The sequence below is a fragment of the Solanum lycopersicum genome, chromosome 6 (assembly GCF_036512215.1).
Source record: "Solanum lycopersicum chromosome 6, SLM_r2.1".
In the NCBI taxonomy this organism is placed as follows: domain Eukaryota; kingdom Viridiplantae; phylum Streptophyta; class Magnoliopsida; order Solanales; family Solanaceae; genus Solanum; species Solanum lycopersicum.
The window spans coordinates 51,676,441-51,691,675 of NC_090805.1; the positions used below are offsets into that span (position 1 = coordinate 51,676,441).

At 29.7% G+C, this 15,235-nt stretch overlaps 2 protein-coding genes across 4 annotated transcripts; both read right to left on the reverse strand.

The window, feature by feature from the left end:
* Positions 1–6,731: 6,731 nt before the first annotated feature.
* Positions 6,732–7,852, reverse strand: H1 (histone H1). Its single transcript, NM_001247056.2, has 2 exons — positions 7,599–7,852; positions 6,732–7,520 (listed from the first exon to the last, which is right to left on the reverse strand). Exons 1-2 carry the CDS (start codon positions 7,782–7,784, stop codon positions 6,891–6,893), a joined length of 816 nt encoding a protein of 271 aa, NP_001233985.1. The 5' UTR covers positions 7,785–7,852; the 3' UTR covers positions 6,732–6,890.
* Positions 7,853–9,317: 1,465 nt separating this feature from the next.
* On the reverse strand, positions 9,318–13,894 carry LOC101258273 (uncharacterized). 3 transcript variants are annotated; one of them, XM_004242304.5, is made up of 6 exons: positions 13,557–13,890; positions 12,511–12,606; positions 12,192–12,410; positions 11,095–11,191; positions 10,101–10,163; positions 9,318–10,002 (listed from the first exon to the last, which is right to left on the reverse strand). In XM_004242304.5, the coding sequence occupies exons 1-6, from the start codon at positions 13,824–13,826 to the stop codon at positions 9,809–9,811; spliced, it is 939 nt and encodes a 312-aa protein (XP_004242352.1). In that variant the 5' UTR covers positions 13,827–13,890; the 3' UTR covers positions 9,318–9,808. The 3 variants fall into 3 exon arrangements, with proteins under 3 accessions (XP_004242352.1, XP_025887574.1, XP_010323056.1); XM_026031789.2 differs by having other exon boundaries at positions 12,511–12,592; positions 13,557–13,724; XM_010324754.4 differs by having other exon boundaries at positions 9,467–9,993; positions 13,557–13,894.
* Positions 13,895–15,235: the final 1,341 nt, after the last annotated feature.

The window sequence follows — 15,235 nt, forward strand, 5'->3', positions numbered from 1 at the left end:
GAAATGACAAACATTCATAACTAATTATGTCATAGGGGTATAGTTTAATTTATTTACCTCATATAATTATAGTTTTTTTTTTTTTGCTATAATTAATGGGATCCACAACCTATTATGTAACCAATTGTATAAAAAACTTATTTTCTAATTTTGTATATAATTATACAAAAAACAATTTTCTCTCTCCTTTTCACAAACATTTTTCTCTCTCCTTTTAACATTCCAACGTTTTCTCCTACATTTAATACTCCAACTAGCCGATTTGAAATTCAAATTGTTGTCCAAAATTAGATTTCTCCCTCCCGAAGTCGAAGTTCCCTCCCCAAGTTGAAGTCAATTTCGTAAGTACTCCTTAATTTTAGTTGTTTACCTTTTTTTTTTACTTATTTAAAATTTGTATATGTGTTCTGTTTATTATTATTTTTCATATATTTTGATGAAATAATCGATTTTTTGTTCTTGATAGATTTAAAATTGGTCAAACAATGAATGAATCATCTTCATCATTGAGGATTACAAGAGATAGTCCTTTGCATGTCAATGACATTTTACCATCCTTTTCAATGGGGCTAACTCAAGATTTTGGGGCTAATGTAGGGTCTTTGGGGAAATCAAATCAAGTTATACAAGAACAAACCATGGAAGAGCTGAGATCAAAGAAAAAAACGACCCTATGGCAGTACAACAAGTTATTAAAAATGTCAAAGCTAGATGCATTAAAATTGTACAAGGAAGAAGAAAGAGGAAAGCTGTAAACATTGAATCAGACGAAAATGCTTCTGAAGTAGTCGGATCTGAAGAACTTCATAATCAAGAGGTAGGGTCTTAAAACACAATGTTATATACAATTTTTTGTAATTAATTGTCAATATACAAAAAATATTAAATTAAGTATTGTATATAGTATATTCCATGTTTAGTAATTGTATATAGTATATTTAAGTAATGTATACGGGAATATATGATTAGAATTTGTATATAATATTAGTTATATACAAATTATTGAAGTTAGTACACAAAGTAATTGGATTTAGTTATATAAATGGGAAAATATCATATGTGAGTATAATTTGTATATTGTAGTATTTATATACAAATTATTGAATATAATGTCATGTTTAACTAATATATTCATGTACACATATCAATATAACTTATTTTTGTATATATATATATATAAAAAAGTAATTGAACTTAGTTATACAGATTAAAAATTTGAATATATGATTAAAATTTGTATATTATATTAGTTATATACAATTATTAAAGTTCGTATATATTGAGTATATATACATATACAATAATTAATATGTATATGTCTGTTTTAATAGCTGGTAGTAGGGGATTGTATATTAAAGGCTCATATGTGATTATATTTTGTAATTGGATTTATTTATACAGATGGGAAAATATCATATGTGATTATATTTTGTATATTGTAGTAGTTATATACAAATTATTGAATATAATGTCATGTTTAACTAATATATTCATGTACACATATCAATCGTTACAAATGCAACATTTGTATGCTCCGGTTCAACAACAATCATATCATGACAATCATTTTCTGCAACAGTTGCCAACAGCCCCATCTCTTTACACTGAGAAATCTGTCTATCACATGAATCCAAAATAGTTATACAAATAGGAAATTTGTTAAAATCAATGTTGGCCTTTTTTAGCATTACGTACACTCTGACACCCATGTCATTGTGTATAACCATTCGTTATTGCTTTCTTCAACCTTGTACTCAATCGTCAAAGTCTTATTATTCATATCAACACCAATCTGTTTGGCAATAGTAGTATAAAAATCAAGAAACGTTGACTGTTCCTTAAAAATTACTCCCTCTATAGTATAATCAACGTAACTATTTGTATCGTCCCATTTTCCAGAATGCATAACCAAAATAGCTAATGAGCCCATTATTTGTACATTTATGAAAAGAATATTTATATATATTTCAAATAATTCAAAGAGATCATATATACAATTAATAAAACAATTTTTATACGATCAAATTTTATACTGTTATTCTTTTTAATATACAAACACTACATCTACAATAGTGTATACTTCTTCCAAAAATAAATCATATGACATAGAAATTTTATACTATTATTCTAATATACAAACACTACATCTACAATAGTATATAATTCTATAAAAAAATAAAATACATGATTTATGAATATATACAATTATGAACACTGATAAAATATTGTTGCTTACAAAATATACAAATACTGCGAATAACATATACAATTACATGCACAGTATATAATTGTATATTGCAAAATTTCAGCTTAACAGAAACATATTTTGAATTTTTTTTTAATAAAACCACATCACACTAACGAATACACACAAATTCAGCTTAACAAAATCATATTTTGATTTTTTTTTAAAAAAACAACGATCAAAAAAAATTCACAATTTCTAAATCCAATTTAACATTGTATAGTTATTGCAATAATAAACAAGAAATTTCATCGAATAAAAACTTACCTGTATTCGATTGCAAAAATTGCTGAACTTCAGTTTCACAAAGAGCAAAAAAAATAATTATAGTTTTGTTTCAATGGCTGTATGAATTTTTTTTTTTGAATTTGAACGTTTAGCTTAAAAAAGGGGACGTTTCCCTAAAATTGTGGCATTATCTTAATTTATTGTTACCATATTTAATGCTTCAGTTACAAACAACTTTTTAAAATAGAATTGTAAAAAAAAATTATATACAAAATTAAAGACACCTTTAATAATTAAACTATACCCATATAATGTAATTAGCTAAACTATACCCATATAATGTTATTTAATCAAATAAGTTTGTCATATATGAAATTTTCCTTTCTTAATATGAAGAGAGAAATTTAAGTTTTCAATATTCTTGTATTTAAAAGTAAATAATTAGGATTTATGAGTACGATAAGTTAATGGACAACTTACTATTTAACACATCTTATAAATGGACCCACCCCAACTAATTAACACCTTTTAATATGAAAAAATTTAGGTTTACAATATGAAAAATTACGTGAGATTACAAATATTACTAAGTAATTAGTTAATAAGGGTATAATTTAATTTATTTACTGTCAGTAAATAAAGTTTCAGTTTTTTGCCATAAATAATATGACCCACTATCTATTTGTATACGGAATAAAAATAGTCAAATTTTATATATAATTTCATACAAAATCAAATTTATCTCTTCTATTCTCATTTCATATCTTTCTCCTAAAATCACTCTTCCCTTCTAATTTGAATTGAGAAAATTTTGAACTTCTCCCTCCAATTGTACCTTCACTTTTTGCAGGTAACTGTCAAATTCGTGTCTTTCATTATTTTATTTTTTTGAATCCTTCTTCAACAATTGTATATGTAGTATGCTTGTTAGTTTTTCATATTTTTTTTTTAAAATTAGTTACTTATCAGATACAAGTCTTTCAAAATCAGAATAGATGACATTGCATGTCAATGTTGTTGATAATCCACCGTCCAACGCATGTTGACTTTTTTTTCAAGCTAGTGTCACGTATGCCGAAAAGAGAAGAAAATTATTTATAAAATAAGTTCAGGCGGATAATAGGACCTTAGTATAATATAAGTGTGTCTCTCGGATTTCACCCATATGTTAAGGGGGTACTTATATATTTTTCCTTAATTTTTTTAAAAAACACGAAATTACAGATGCACATATACAAATATAATACATATACCAAAATTATTATACATTATACAAATTCCTAGTTATATACAAAAAAAGTAGAAATATAATAAAATATTGTATACAAACAGACTACACAAAAAAAATTAAAAACAAATACATATTATGATAGTAACATATACCGTTAATAACACATAATCAATACACACAAATATTGTATAAAAAATCATATACAATTTCTCAAATATATTCAATATAATCAATTTATATATATATATATATATATATATATATATATATATTTAAAACATCTGAGTGTTTCATAGATTTAACGCCTGAGTGTTTCATAGATTTATTTAAAAAAAAATAAAAAATGAAAAAATATTTGAATGCTTCAATCGTGTGCTTTAGAATTGGTATTATCTTTCTATTGCTTTAGAATTATCTTTTTAGGAAAATATTTGATTTTGAACGTTTTGCTTAAATTTTGAAATTATGTGAATTTATTGTTACCATCTTTTGTGCTATTATATCCATTTACTGAAAAAGTAAATTTTTTGTATAAACTTAAATTTAAAATAAATGTTTTATACAAATTTAAAGTCACATAACAAATTAAACTATATCCATGGAATGTAATTATGTAAATTATACCCATGGAATGTTATTTCATAAAATATGTTTGTCATATATGAAATTTTCCCTATATACTCATAATAATATGTTTATAAGTAAATAATTAGGGCTCATGAGTTGGATAAGTTAAAATAATTGCCTAACGGGTTAATTAACACATTTTATGACTGGACTTAACCCAACTAATTAACACCCCTTATTAGTGGGTACAACTCAATACCTGTAAACACTTAAAAAGAATTGTTTGATAATTAGACAAGAAAAAAAATTATTTATATATTAATTTTCGTATAGCGTATATAATGTTTGGTAAATAGATAATAAATATGATATTTGATTGACATTTTTAAAGTTGCATATTAGTAGAGTCCGAAGCCTAAAGAGTACAAAATATTAACAAAAATTCCAAAACAGTATATAAAATTTTATATTAACCAAAACAGCAAAATCGCAGCATCAACAGTGATTTACTTCCCCGGAAAAAACAAAATCGCTGTTGAGGCAGCGATTTTGCAAAATGTGATTTTTTTTTTTTTAAAAAAATGAAATTGCTACCTAGGCAGCGATTTTAATTTTTTTAAAAAAAAGTTCTAAGCAACGATTTATAATTTTTAATTTTTTTTAATAAGGAAAATCGCTGCCTAGGCAGCGATTTTTAAATTTTTTTTTTTTTTTTGAAATGTGGAAGTCGCTGCCAAGGCAGCGACTTTTATACAAAATTCGTTTTTGAAATGTGCAAGTCGCTGCCCAGGCACCGACTTTTATAATTTTTTTTTAATTTTTAAATTTTTTTCTTAAAAAATATGGAGACAATATGGATTTTTTTTTAAAAAAAATAAAAATTTAAAGCAGAAATTTTATAAAATAAAAAAATTTAATAATATTTTTTTACAAAATCGTTGCTTTAAATTTTATTTTTAAAAAAAATTATTTTTGGAAAATTGCAGTGATTTCCATATTTTAAAAAAAAATTATAAATTCGGTAAGCGATTTACATATTTTAAAAAAAATAAATTTATAAATCGCTGTGTAGGTAGCGATTTAAAAAAATTTATAAGTTTTTTTTTTAAAAAAAACCACTGCCTAGGCAGCGATTTATAAATTTTATAATTTTTTTAAAAAAAAAAATCTTAAAAATTAAAACAAAAAATAAAAATTATAAAAGTCGCTGCCTGGGCAGCGACTTCCACATTTCAACTTTTTTTTAAAAAAAATCGCTGCCTAGGCAGCGATTTTCCTTATTTTTTTTAAAAAAAATTTAAATTGCTGCCTAGGTAGCGATTTCATTTTTTTAAAAAAAAAATTCACATTTTGTAAAATCACTGCCTCTGCAGCGATTTTGCTTTTTCCGGTGGAGTAAATCGCTGTTGATGCAGCGACTTTGCCGTTTTGATTAATATAAAATTTTATATACCATTTTAAAATTTTTGTTAATATTTTGTAACCTTTAGGCTCCGAACTTCATATTAGTAAGTGTTTAAGTTATGAGGAAATACATATATAAAATAATAAGTAGATTCATTCATATTTAATAGGGCAATGTTCACTTGAAATTCAAGCTTAATTTTTAACTAGATTTTGTCATGTGAATGTTTTATTGATTTCAATGAGGTTATAAATTATATCTGTACTAAGTGTATTATATTTTTTAATCCGCATTAAGTAAATTTGTGAAAATAATGCACACTTAATAAGAGAACATTATTAGAATAATATTTTGCACTATTACTTTTTTGTGAAATTATTAATATAATTATGTTGAATTGTGTAATTTATGTAGAGGTGACAATTAAACGAATTGTGTCAAATTTGAACAAATTATAATGGGTCAAGACAATAATAAGTTAAAATCCAACTCAATTCAATTTTACTTGGGTTAAAAGGGGTCGGGTTAAAAAATGGGTTACAAAATGAATCAAGATCCAAATCAGCTCATTTACTAAGTTTAATTGTTCGTTTAGAAGTTTTTTTGTACCAATAAAAAAATATTTTTTCTTTACTATTGGCTATAAATAATATATCAAACTAGAAAAAAAAAACAATTTATAAAACTTCTGATGAGTTAATTTGAGTTGCAAATCAACACAATTATTAATAGGTTGAGATGGATTGAAATACACAATTATAATTTTTTTTAAGGACACCTTACTGATGTATAATGTCTCGTCCAATTTAGGTTTTGAATTTTCAGTTTAGCCTCTTCAATTTAATTTAGCTCAATTTATTACGTTATCTTTTGAATATAATACACATTTATACTGCGTTTCAATGCGCCGAGAAATTAGATTTTTGTTATAATGTAAAAGTTAAAACCAATTATGTGCATCATAAAAGGAAAATTAACGATGATGCATTTCAGTATTTGACCGACTATACTTTAAAATTGGTATAATAATAATAATAATAATTAAGAGAAGATAATTAGAGCATAAACTCAACTAAAATGGATTATTATATAAAATAAAAAAAACGAAAATTACAACTGGAATTTAAAATACTATTTTCTATATTGGGCCGCAGATACAAACCACCCACAAAGATCCAAGAAATTTACAATGCTACCCTTCCTCCTACATTCGATCACTTCTTTGCCTTCCTGGCGGATGCTTTCTTCGCCGGCGACTTCACGGTCTTAGATTTCACACTCTTCACCGGTGCCTTTTTCACAGCTGGCTTCGGTGCAGCTTTCCTCGACGGAGTCGACCTAGTAGATGTCCTTGCTACCTTAGCTGGCTTCTCATTAGCCGCTTTTGGCTTTACAGCAGCCTTAGCTTTTACAGGGGCTTTAGGCTTTACAGCTGCTTTCGGCTTTGCTACAACTGCCTTAGGCTTTGCAGCTGGTTTAGCTTTGGCAGCAACAACAGGCTTTGGCTTAGCTTTTGATTTGGTAGCAGTTTTGGCCTTTGGAGCAGCAACCTTTGGTTTTGGCTTCGGCTTTGCCTTGGTGGCCTTCTTTGCCTGTGCTGCTTTTGGCTTAGCTATGGACTTTTTCTTAGCAAGAGCAGGAGCAGCTGCCTTTGGAGCTGGAAGCTTGTAGGAGCTCTTCACCTTGACAAGTTTACCAGAAGCCACAAGCTTCTTCAATTGAGCAAGCAACATTTTCCTGAAATTTGATGGAAGATTTTTCTGCTTATCTTCAATGAACTTTGTGATCGCATACTGACTCGATCCAGTTTTATCCTTCAATGTTACAATCGCTTCCTTAATCATCTGCATAGCATTTCAAGTTAGCTGATCGGCAAATTAAACAACAACTTCGACTAATAACAAATCTATAACCAATTTTACCTCAAAGTAGGAAGGATGAGTCGGAGGATTTCTCTTCCTCGGAGCAGATGATTTTTTCGCCTTGATCTCCTTCTCTTTCTTTGGTTCATCAGTCTCCGCCGGTGGATTTTCTTCCGTCGCAGGTTCAGCTACGACCATCGGTTCATTCACAGGCTCGATTGCTACAACCGGCTCTTCAGTCGCCATCTTTACAGAATATAATAATTAGGGTTTCTAAGATCTGTAGAACTACTAGAATTTCTATTTTGCTCGTATGATTTCGTTGTGAAATTGAGAAGACCATATATAGTAAGCTAAAATAAATTCGTATCCAGAATTCTGAAAGCTGATTGGTTAATAGCCTTTTGACGCGGATTAATACTTCACAAACGAATTTTGAATATAAGCCGTTGGATGAAACTTCATCCACGGTTCATAAGGGTAGGTGACTTAGACGGAGATTGAGATTGTAACAAGAAAAGCTTGTTTTACTTCTTTGAGCTGTGTTTTTATGCTCAATTAATATAGGCATAACACGAGTTATACTAAATGGAATTTAACAAAATAAAATTACATAGATAGATAATTTTGTAAGCTTTCTAAAGAGTATCTTTTTGGAATTTTTGAATGATAAATCTCGGAGATTTTTAATTTTGAACAGCAAGTGGTCTGATCAATGAGTTTCTTGGAGTCTATTGTAGTTTTGGGTGATTTTAGGTCAATGCTTTGAGTAAAATGCTGTTTTTTTCTTTTGATATGATAGTAAACAAAATAAGGAGTCTGTCAAATCAAGAATCACAAAAATCCAATAAGATTTGGTTATGGAATTGTTGGTTCAAAGGTCATTGAAGATGAACACATACATGAACAAACTATTTCTTCTTCTTGGAGCATAAAGCAAATGTATATTGTATTTTCTTAATAAATATTATTTACCTCAACTAATTTCTTTTACAAATCATAGTTACATTCTTGAATCGTTTCTTCAAAATTATAATTTAAAATTTTATTTTACTATTACCACATAATATGTATATATTTAAGTGTAGTCATGTGTAACGGATTTCGTTCTTGATTGTTCTTTCATAGTTACTGCGCGCTCTGGCTTAATGCGCTATGACATTATACACATCGATCATTGTTTTTAAACATTAAATCATCATGTTAACATAAAGCAACTAGTTTCATTTGTTACTTGCTATATATACATATAGCTCTTTCTTTGTATGCCTCTCTTTATACTTTGTACTGATGCATTTATCATCTAGGACGGTTTGTTGTGCCAACTAACATTCTAATGCTTCATTGCTAAAAAAAAAGAGTCTCTCAACCTTTAAGCTCAAAAAGACTTGCTTTTGCAACATAATCACCATGGCTAAATAGAAGCAAGTAAATTTTGGTCTAATTCGGGACACCATAGTTACTTAATCGTCTTTCATAAAATGTATTATGATCTTGTCTTTTTGCATGGTACCTTTGGATGAAGTCTAAATAACTTTAGCTGAAAACTAACTTAGTAAGAGATGGATAAGAATTTTTGAACTCTAAAACATGTTCACTTGTGCCATTAGATATCATATGACAATTAGATGGAACCAACTTTCCTGGGTATAATTCTGTGTACTCAAATGTCCTATATCTAGTGAATTTAACTTGAGTTCGATAATATCATGTTCTATATTATTGTTGTTGAATCAAAAGTCAAAATGTAAGAAAATCATGTAATAAATGGGCATTCACTCAACTCAGAAACATATCAAGAAACATTCTTGAATTTGTTCTTGCAAGTATTTGAACCTTAAATATACATTTCTGATATGCACAAAGCATAGATTATGAACAAAGTGCAGTGCAATCTGATGTTTTCACTCAAGACACTATCAAACAAGTAAAGATAACTCCAGCCAAGAACAAGACTGATCTCTTTGAAGGAACAATAAAACAACAATAACTACTACAACACCTCAATCCCGAACAAGTTGGAGTTGGCTATATAAATCCTCACCGACTATGTCACTCTTTTTAATCAAGCCAATGTTATTATACAAAATAAGAATAAAAACTCATCTCTTTACTTGTAAATGATGATGCATAATTGTACTGTAGCTGTTGTGCCCTTGTTGTTCGGAGGCAATATAACTAGCCGGTTGAAATATGTTGTGGAGAAGCTTCAAGATCATGAGCTAAAGATTCGCAAAGACACCATTGAAAATACTTGGATATATATGTATCTAGTTGCGAGCTATGCCAATGATATGAGGATTTATCAGAGAGGCAGTTGATAATACTACTTGACGACTATCTACATTTGAGAAACCGGCTTCAGATATATTCTTTCCTGTTTTCCTGGTAAAATGACAACCATCTGCAACAGCCTGCTGCAACGGATCGAGCAATCCCTGAACAAATCTGAGAGCTGTACCATCTTTCCCCAATTGCAACCGGAAAAAAGTATAATTTTTACTTGATGCAGAAAACACATTTGGGAACGTTTAATACAACGAGTGTAACTATAATCTTTACCTGCTGCAGCCACATGTTCAACAAAGAGGTAAATACCACCAGGCTTGAGCACCCTTCTGACCTCTAAGAGAAAAATGATAAATCATTATATCAGGACTTAAACCATTTTCAACCACCTTATCGAAGAAAAGAAAGTAAACACAGAATTGCAGATCAGGGAAAGAGTATACAGGCAACAAGAAGGAAATACACATACATCAACATCCTGGCTAATAGTCAATACTTTTTAAATGAAGACGACGTGGTCACCATAACATTTTGGACTAATAGCTCGGCTACTTCAGGAACCAATGGAGATAATTATTAAAAGAAAGTCGAGGTTCTATAGACTAACATGATTAGGATTATGTGTTAATACTTTTGACAGTACAAGAACTATTCTGCATTTACCCGAATATCAGACTGACATTTTTAGAAGTTTTAGGGTCACTGTAAGTTTAGATGAGCAAGAGCATTTTAGCAGAAAAGCAGATATATAAGATGCAGCATAAATAGAAACGGGGCATAATTCTTCTTCGTCTTTGGTAACTTTGTGCATTTGTAGGGTTAACATTTTAAGATAAGGTCATTGAAGTCCTATGCCGAAATCACTTTTGCTCTCTGAACAGCAAAAAATCAAATGTTCAAAAAGAGTGGATTCTACAGGCAAATGAGCAAGTTTAGTGAAGGGCCAAAGAAATGAGCCTGTTTTGCTATATCTTTATAGTGGGAAACTCAAACATGTGACAAGTACATCAAACTTCATCAAAGAAGGACATCACTTAGGATAAGATTGTAAATATACAAAAAATATTTACAAGATAATACATGTTACATAAGATACATGAAAAGAATCTAAAAAAGAATCTAAATACAAAGGCGCACTGATGGTTAAACGACATAGGTTTATGTTTGATATGAAGGTTACTGAACTACTTCAATGAAATTCGTGAGCAGGATAAGCCTATGAATTGAACTGCAATATGAAAGCATAAAACTAAAAGAGATTATATACCCTGCAGTGTCAGATTAACATCTGAGACAGAACATAATACAAGAGTGCCAATGACAGCATCAACTGAAGCATCACGTAATGGCAAGGACTCAGAAACCTGCATGAAACCATCAAGTTCACCTTTATAGTTTCCTATTATGTTTTAGATACATCTCCTGTTAATGACGGGTAAGTAACTAGGTGCCAGCTCATATAAAGTATGTCATTGTGCCAGCTAAAGAAAATACAACAATCACACTGTTGAGGTATTTGCATTACATTAATCAGCCAAAAATACACACAATGAAGAGCCCTGATAAAAAGTGTAAGCAAAGCAACAAAAAGAAGAGGGAAGAATGACTAAAGTGAAATACACGAAGAAAAGTAGGGTCTCGAACAAACAAGAGAAGAACACCTAAAAAGTATCCGAGTAGAAAAAGGATATAGCACATGACGAAAAGCCATAAGAGGAAAAAGGGAAGAATTAATGAAAATTACTTAAAATTTATCATATCCATAACCGAAAAGAAAAGAAAGAAATTATGCCTAGCAAATAACCAAAAAGAAAAATGGAATGGTTACAAACAGCATAGTTTGATTACCATACACTAGTTTATGCTGATGCTGTTACATAGAAGCATTAAACTGATTACTGAAATAGCAAAAGCACATCATAGGGAAAGCCATAAAAAGATATGTTTTATCCTAAAAGGTCTTTTATGCCTACAAGTTAAAATCTGTAGCTGAAAAAAGTATGTAGGCTTAACAATAAAGCCATTCTGTTATAACTTTGCAATGCATTCTCCAAAAAAGCTACCCCCTCAGTTTATTTATGTGTCTTAATTTCTTTGAGTCCATTTCAAAAAGAATCCCTCTTTCCTTTATTGACAACTCTTTAATTCTAACTTTCCACATGTTAGATTTAAGACAACAAAATTAAAGAGTACTTTTATACATTCTACAAATCATTAGTTTAGGACCACAAGATTCAAAAGTCTCCTTTATTTTCTTAAACTCAGTGCCAAGTCAAAACCAAACAAACAAATTGAAATGCACGGATTATCTAACTTAAACACCATGATGATATATATTTATTGAGTCTTGTTAAAGCTACGTACTGCATGCAGGAATTTGAAATTCGCAGCTGGAAGGCCTGCAGTCTCTGCTGCTGCTTGTGCATATTTCTCCATCTTTCTGTTTGGATCGACGCCATAAACGGAAGTGCCCCCCTCACTGGCATAATATTTCAAATTTGGGCCTGTCCCAATGCCAATTTCGAGGATTTGTTTGGCCTGACCTCTTAGATTAGCAAAAAGCTCTGACTTGTAACCTTCAATCTTACAGAAAAAGGTATAACTTCAGAAAATCTTATGTATTTCCATTATTTACTAATTAAAAATAATCTCTGCAGCTCTCAAGTGGACAATATGAGCTAACCTCAGCTTCGTAAGATTTCATACTTGTGTTCATGGCTGTTGCATAAAACTCCTCGTACCAATCTGGCCTTGGAGGATGCAACCTATTCAACATAGCCTACATGTAAGATCAGTGATTGATAAAGTCATTTATAAAGCAAATTGATGTTGAAACTGCAACATTTGTTGAATTAAAATTGAGCAACTACAATATGAACAAATCGCTCTCACTGCAAAATTTGTCACGTTGTTATTACCTAACCAGTTCTGATAACTCTAAGGATAGAGCAGCCTAAATCTTATCAAAACTGCAACATTTGTTGAATTGCGATTGAGCAACTACGATCTGAACAAATCTGGCTCACTGCAAAGTTTGCCACATTGTTCTTGCTTAACCAGTTTGGATAACTCTTAGGAAAGAGCAGCCTAAATCTTATAATACTTTGCCCCCATAGAACGTTTTCATGCAACAACATGAACTAATTGTATGTAAATCGTGCTTCGGTTTCCTGACTGTTAAAACTTCCCTGTAATGATTAATTCCAGATTGGGAAAATAACTAGCAAAGACCTTTTAAACTCACAACTTTAACAGCCAGCATTCGACATTTTCAACTTAAAAACTAAATTCTGTGACTGTCTACTTACATATGTGGGAAAATTACCAATTTTATATCAGACAAGTCAACCAGTTTAAATTTTTTTTTTCTTGTAAGAAAACCCAAAAGCTAGCTCTCCCCTTGCCCAAGTCAATATAAGGAAACCATCTGGTCATTCCCGAATCAATGTGATACTCTAAAGTCTAACCCACTCTAACACCCTTAATTGGAGCATGGACAATGTAACATGGGGCTTAAACAAGAACTAACTCTGCTCTAATATCATGAAAGATATGACCTTTTGGCCAACACGGCTGCATAAGCTAGCTCACGACAGGAGGATTGCCCACCAGTACATTCCCCAATCAATATAAGATTCTATCCCATTTCAATAGTTCTTAAACTCTATGCCCAATCAAACACAACGTATAAATGGTAAAAGAGTAAAAGTGAAGCATTATATATTTTACCATGGGATTAGCAGGAGATGAAACATCAGAAGCATGTGAAGGATGAATAGGCAATAGAGCAGCTGCTCCTAGTGCAGCCATAAAGTGTCTTCTAGTGCAGCAAAAGCAAAATTTGTTACTACTACACAAAGGGTCTTTAACCCTTTTCTTCAACTCATTTTGCATTTGAGAATGAAAGGGGACATCTTTTGGAGTTGTGCTTTCAGAAACAGATGAATTCACTTTGTGGGTACAGTGAAACTTGGGATACAAAGTTGTATGTATCAACATATTCTTTCAATTTCTATAATTTTGACCTCTGGGATTTGTATTACAGTTAAAAGAGACTGGAATTGGCACTAATGTTCAATTTATTATGGATCACTCATTTTAACTAACTCTCTAATCTAAATATTAAAAAAGTTTGTTTACTCGTGAAAGCTATTAACATTATGTTTGGATCATTGTTACTATACTTGCAATGTTTGTTTTGATTGTTACTTAAATTGTATTGTATTGTTAAATTTCATTGTTATGTAACAATGGAAACTCCTATTTTATTGAACAACCAATTTGGTGGGTTCGTATTGTTACTTAATTTATTTTTTCAATTATATATTTACATATTATTTCAAAATACTATTTTACCTTTTATCTTAATTATTTGAATCCAAACCTCCTACCATATTTAGGATATTTTAGTAAATTTGTAAATTAAAATACAATATGATACGATCAAACCAAACAATTAAATGTTGTTAAACAACAATAAACAATACAGTCTAGTCAAACATTGTATCTACCATACAATAGAATAAAATACAATACAATACATTATGAAACAATGGGTAACAATGATCCAAACAAAGTATAATATTCAATTCTTAATATTTTTATATTGAGGAAAAATGTACAAATACTTAGACCATGACACACCTTAATTATATGAAGTTCTTATTACCCCTTAAATTTATTTATTTTTGTAATTTTGTGCACTTTCTGTCTTAGGTGACACACTCTGTGACTTCACACAATTGAGGCACGTGAGAGATAATTGGATGTCACATAAGCCATAAAGGTGCATAAAATTTCAAAAAAAATAATAAGTAAGTTCAGAGATAATAGTAGGATATTAATTTAGTTAAGATGTGTTTCTGTGATTTTGGTCATAGTATAGGGAGATACTGCATTTTTTTATGAGATACTAGTTTCTAGACATGTGCAACGTACGTGTGTCTCATGCAATATGTTATAAATTCGTTGTAACGATTAAAATTCAATGAGAACATGTGTAATTAATAGTAAAATGCAACAATTTCAAATAAATCTTACGACGATAATTTATAGAAAATTAAATTAAAGCAGGACAATAGACAAATATAAAAAAAATAAACATAGAAGAAAAAAATAACATGAGCATCATTCTTAAGACTTTAATCATAACATTATATAAATGAAAAAAGTAACACAAAATCAATGCAGAAATTTCAAAGTTTTTGTTGATACCTTATTTCATATTCAATCAAAATTCAAAAGTCTTTTCTATTGAGCCAAACCAAAGCATGAATCAAATATAAAAAATTACTTTATTTTCGTAAAATGATATACACTTAGACTAAAGTAGATATAACATACTTTATATGTTGATGACTCCACTACTTTAACTATAAAATGAAAAAGATAATTTTGGATGTGAGTTT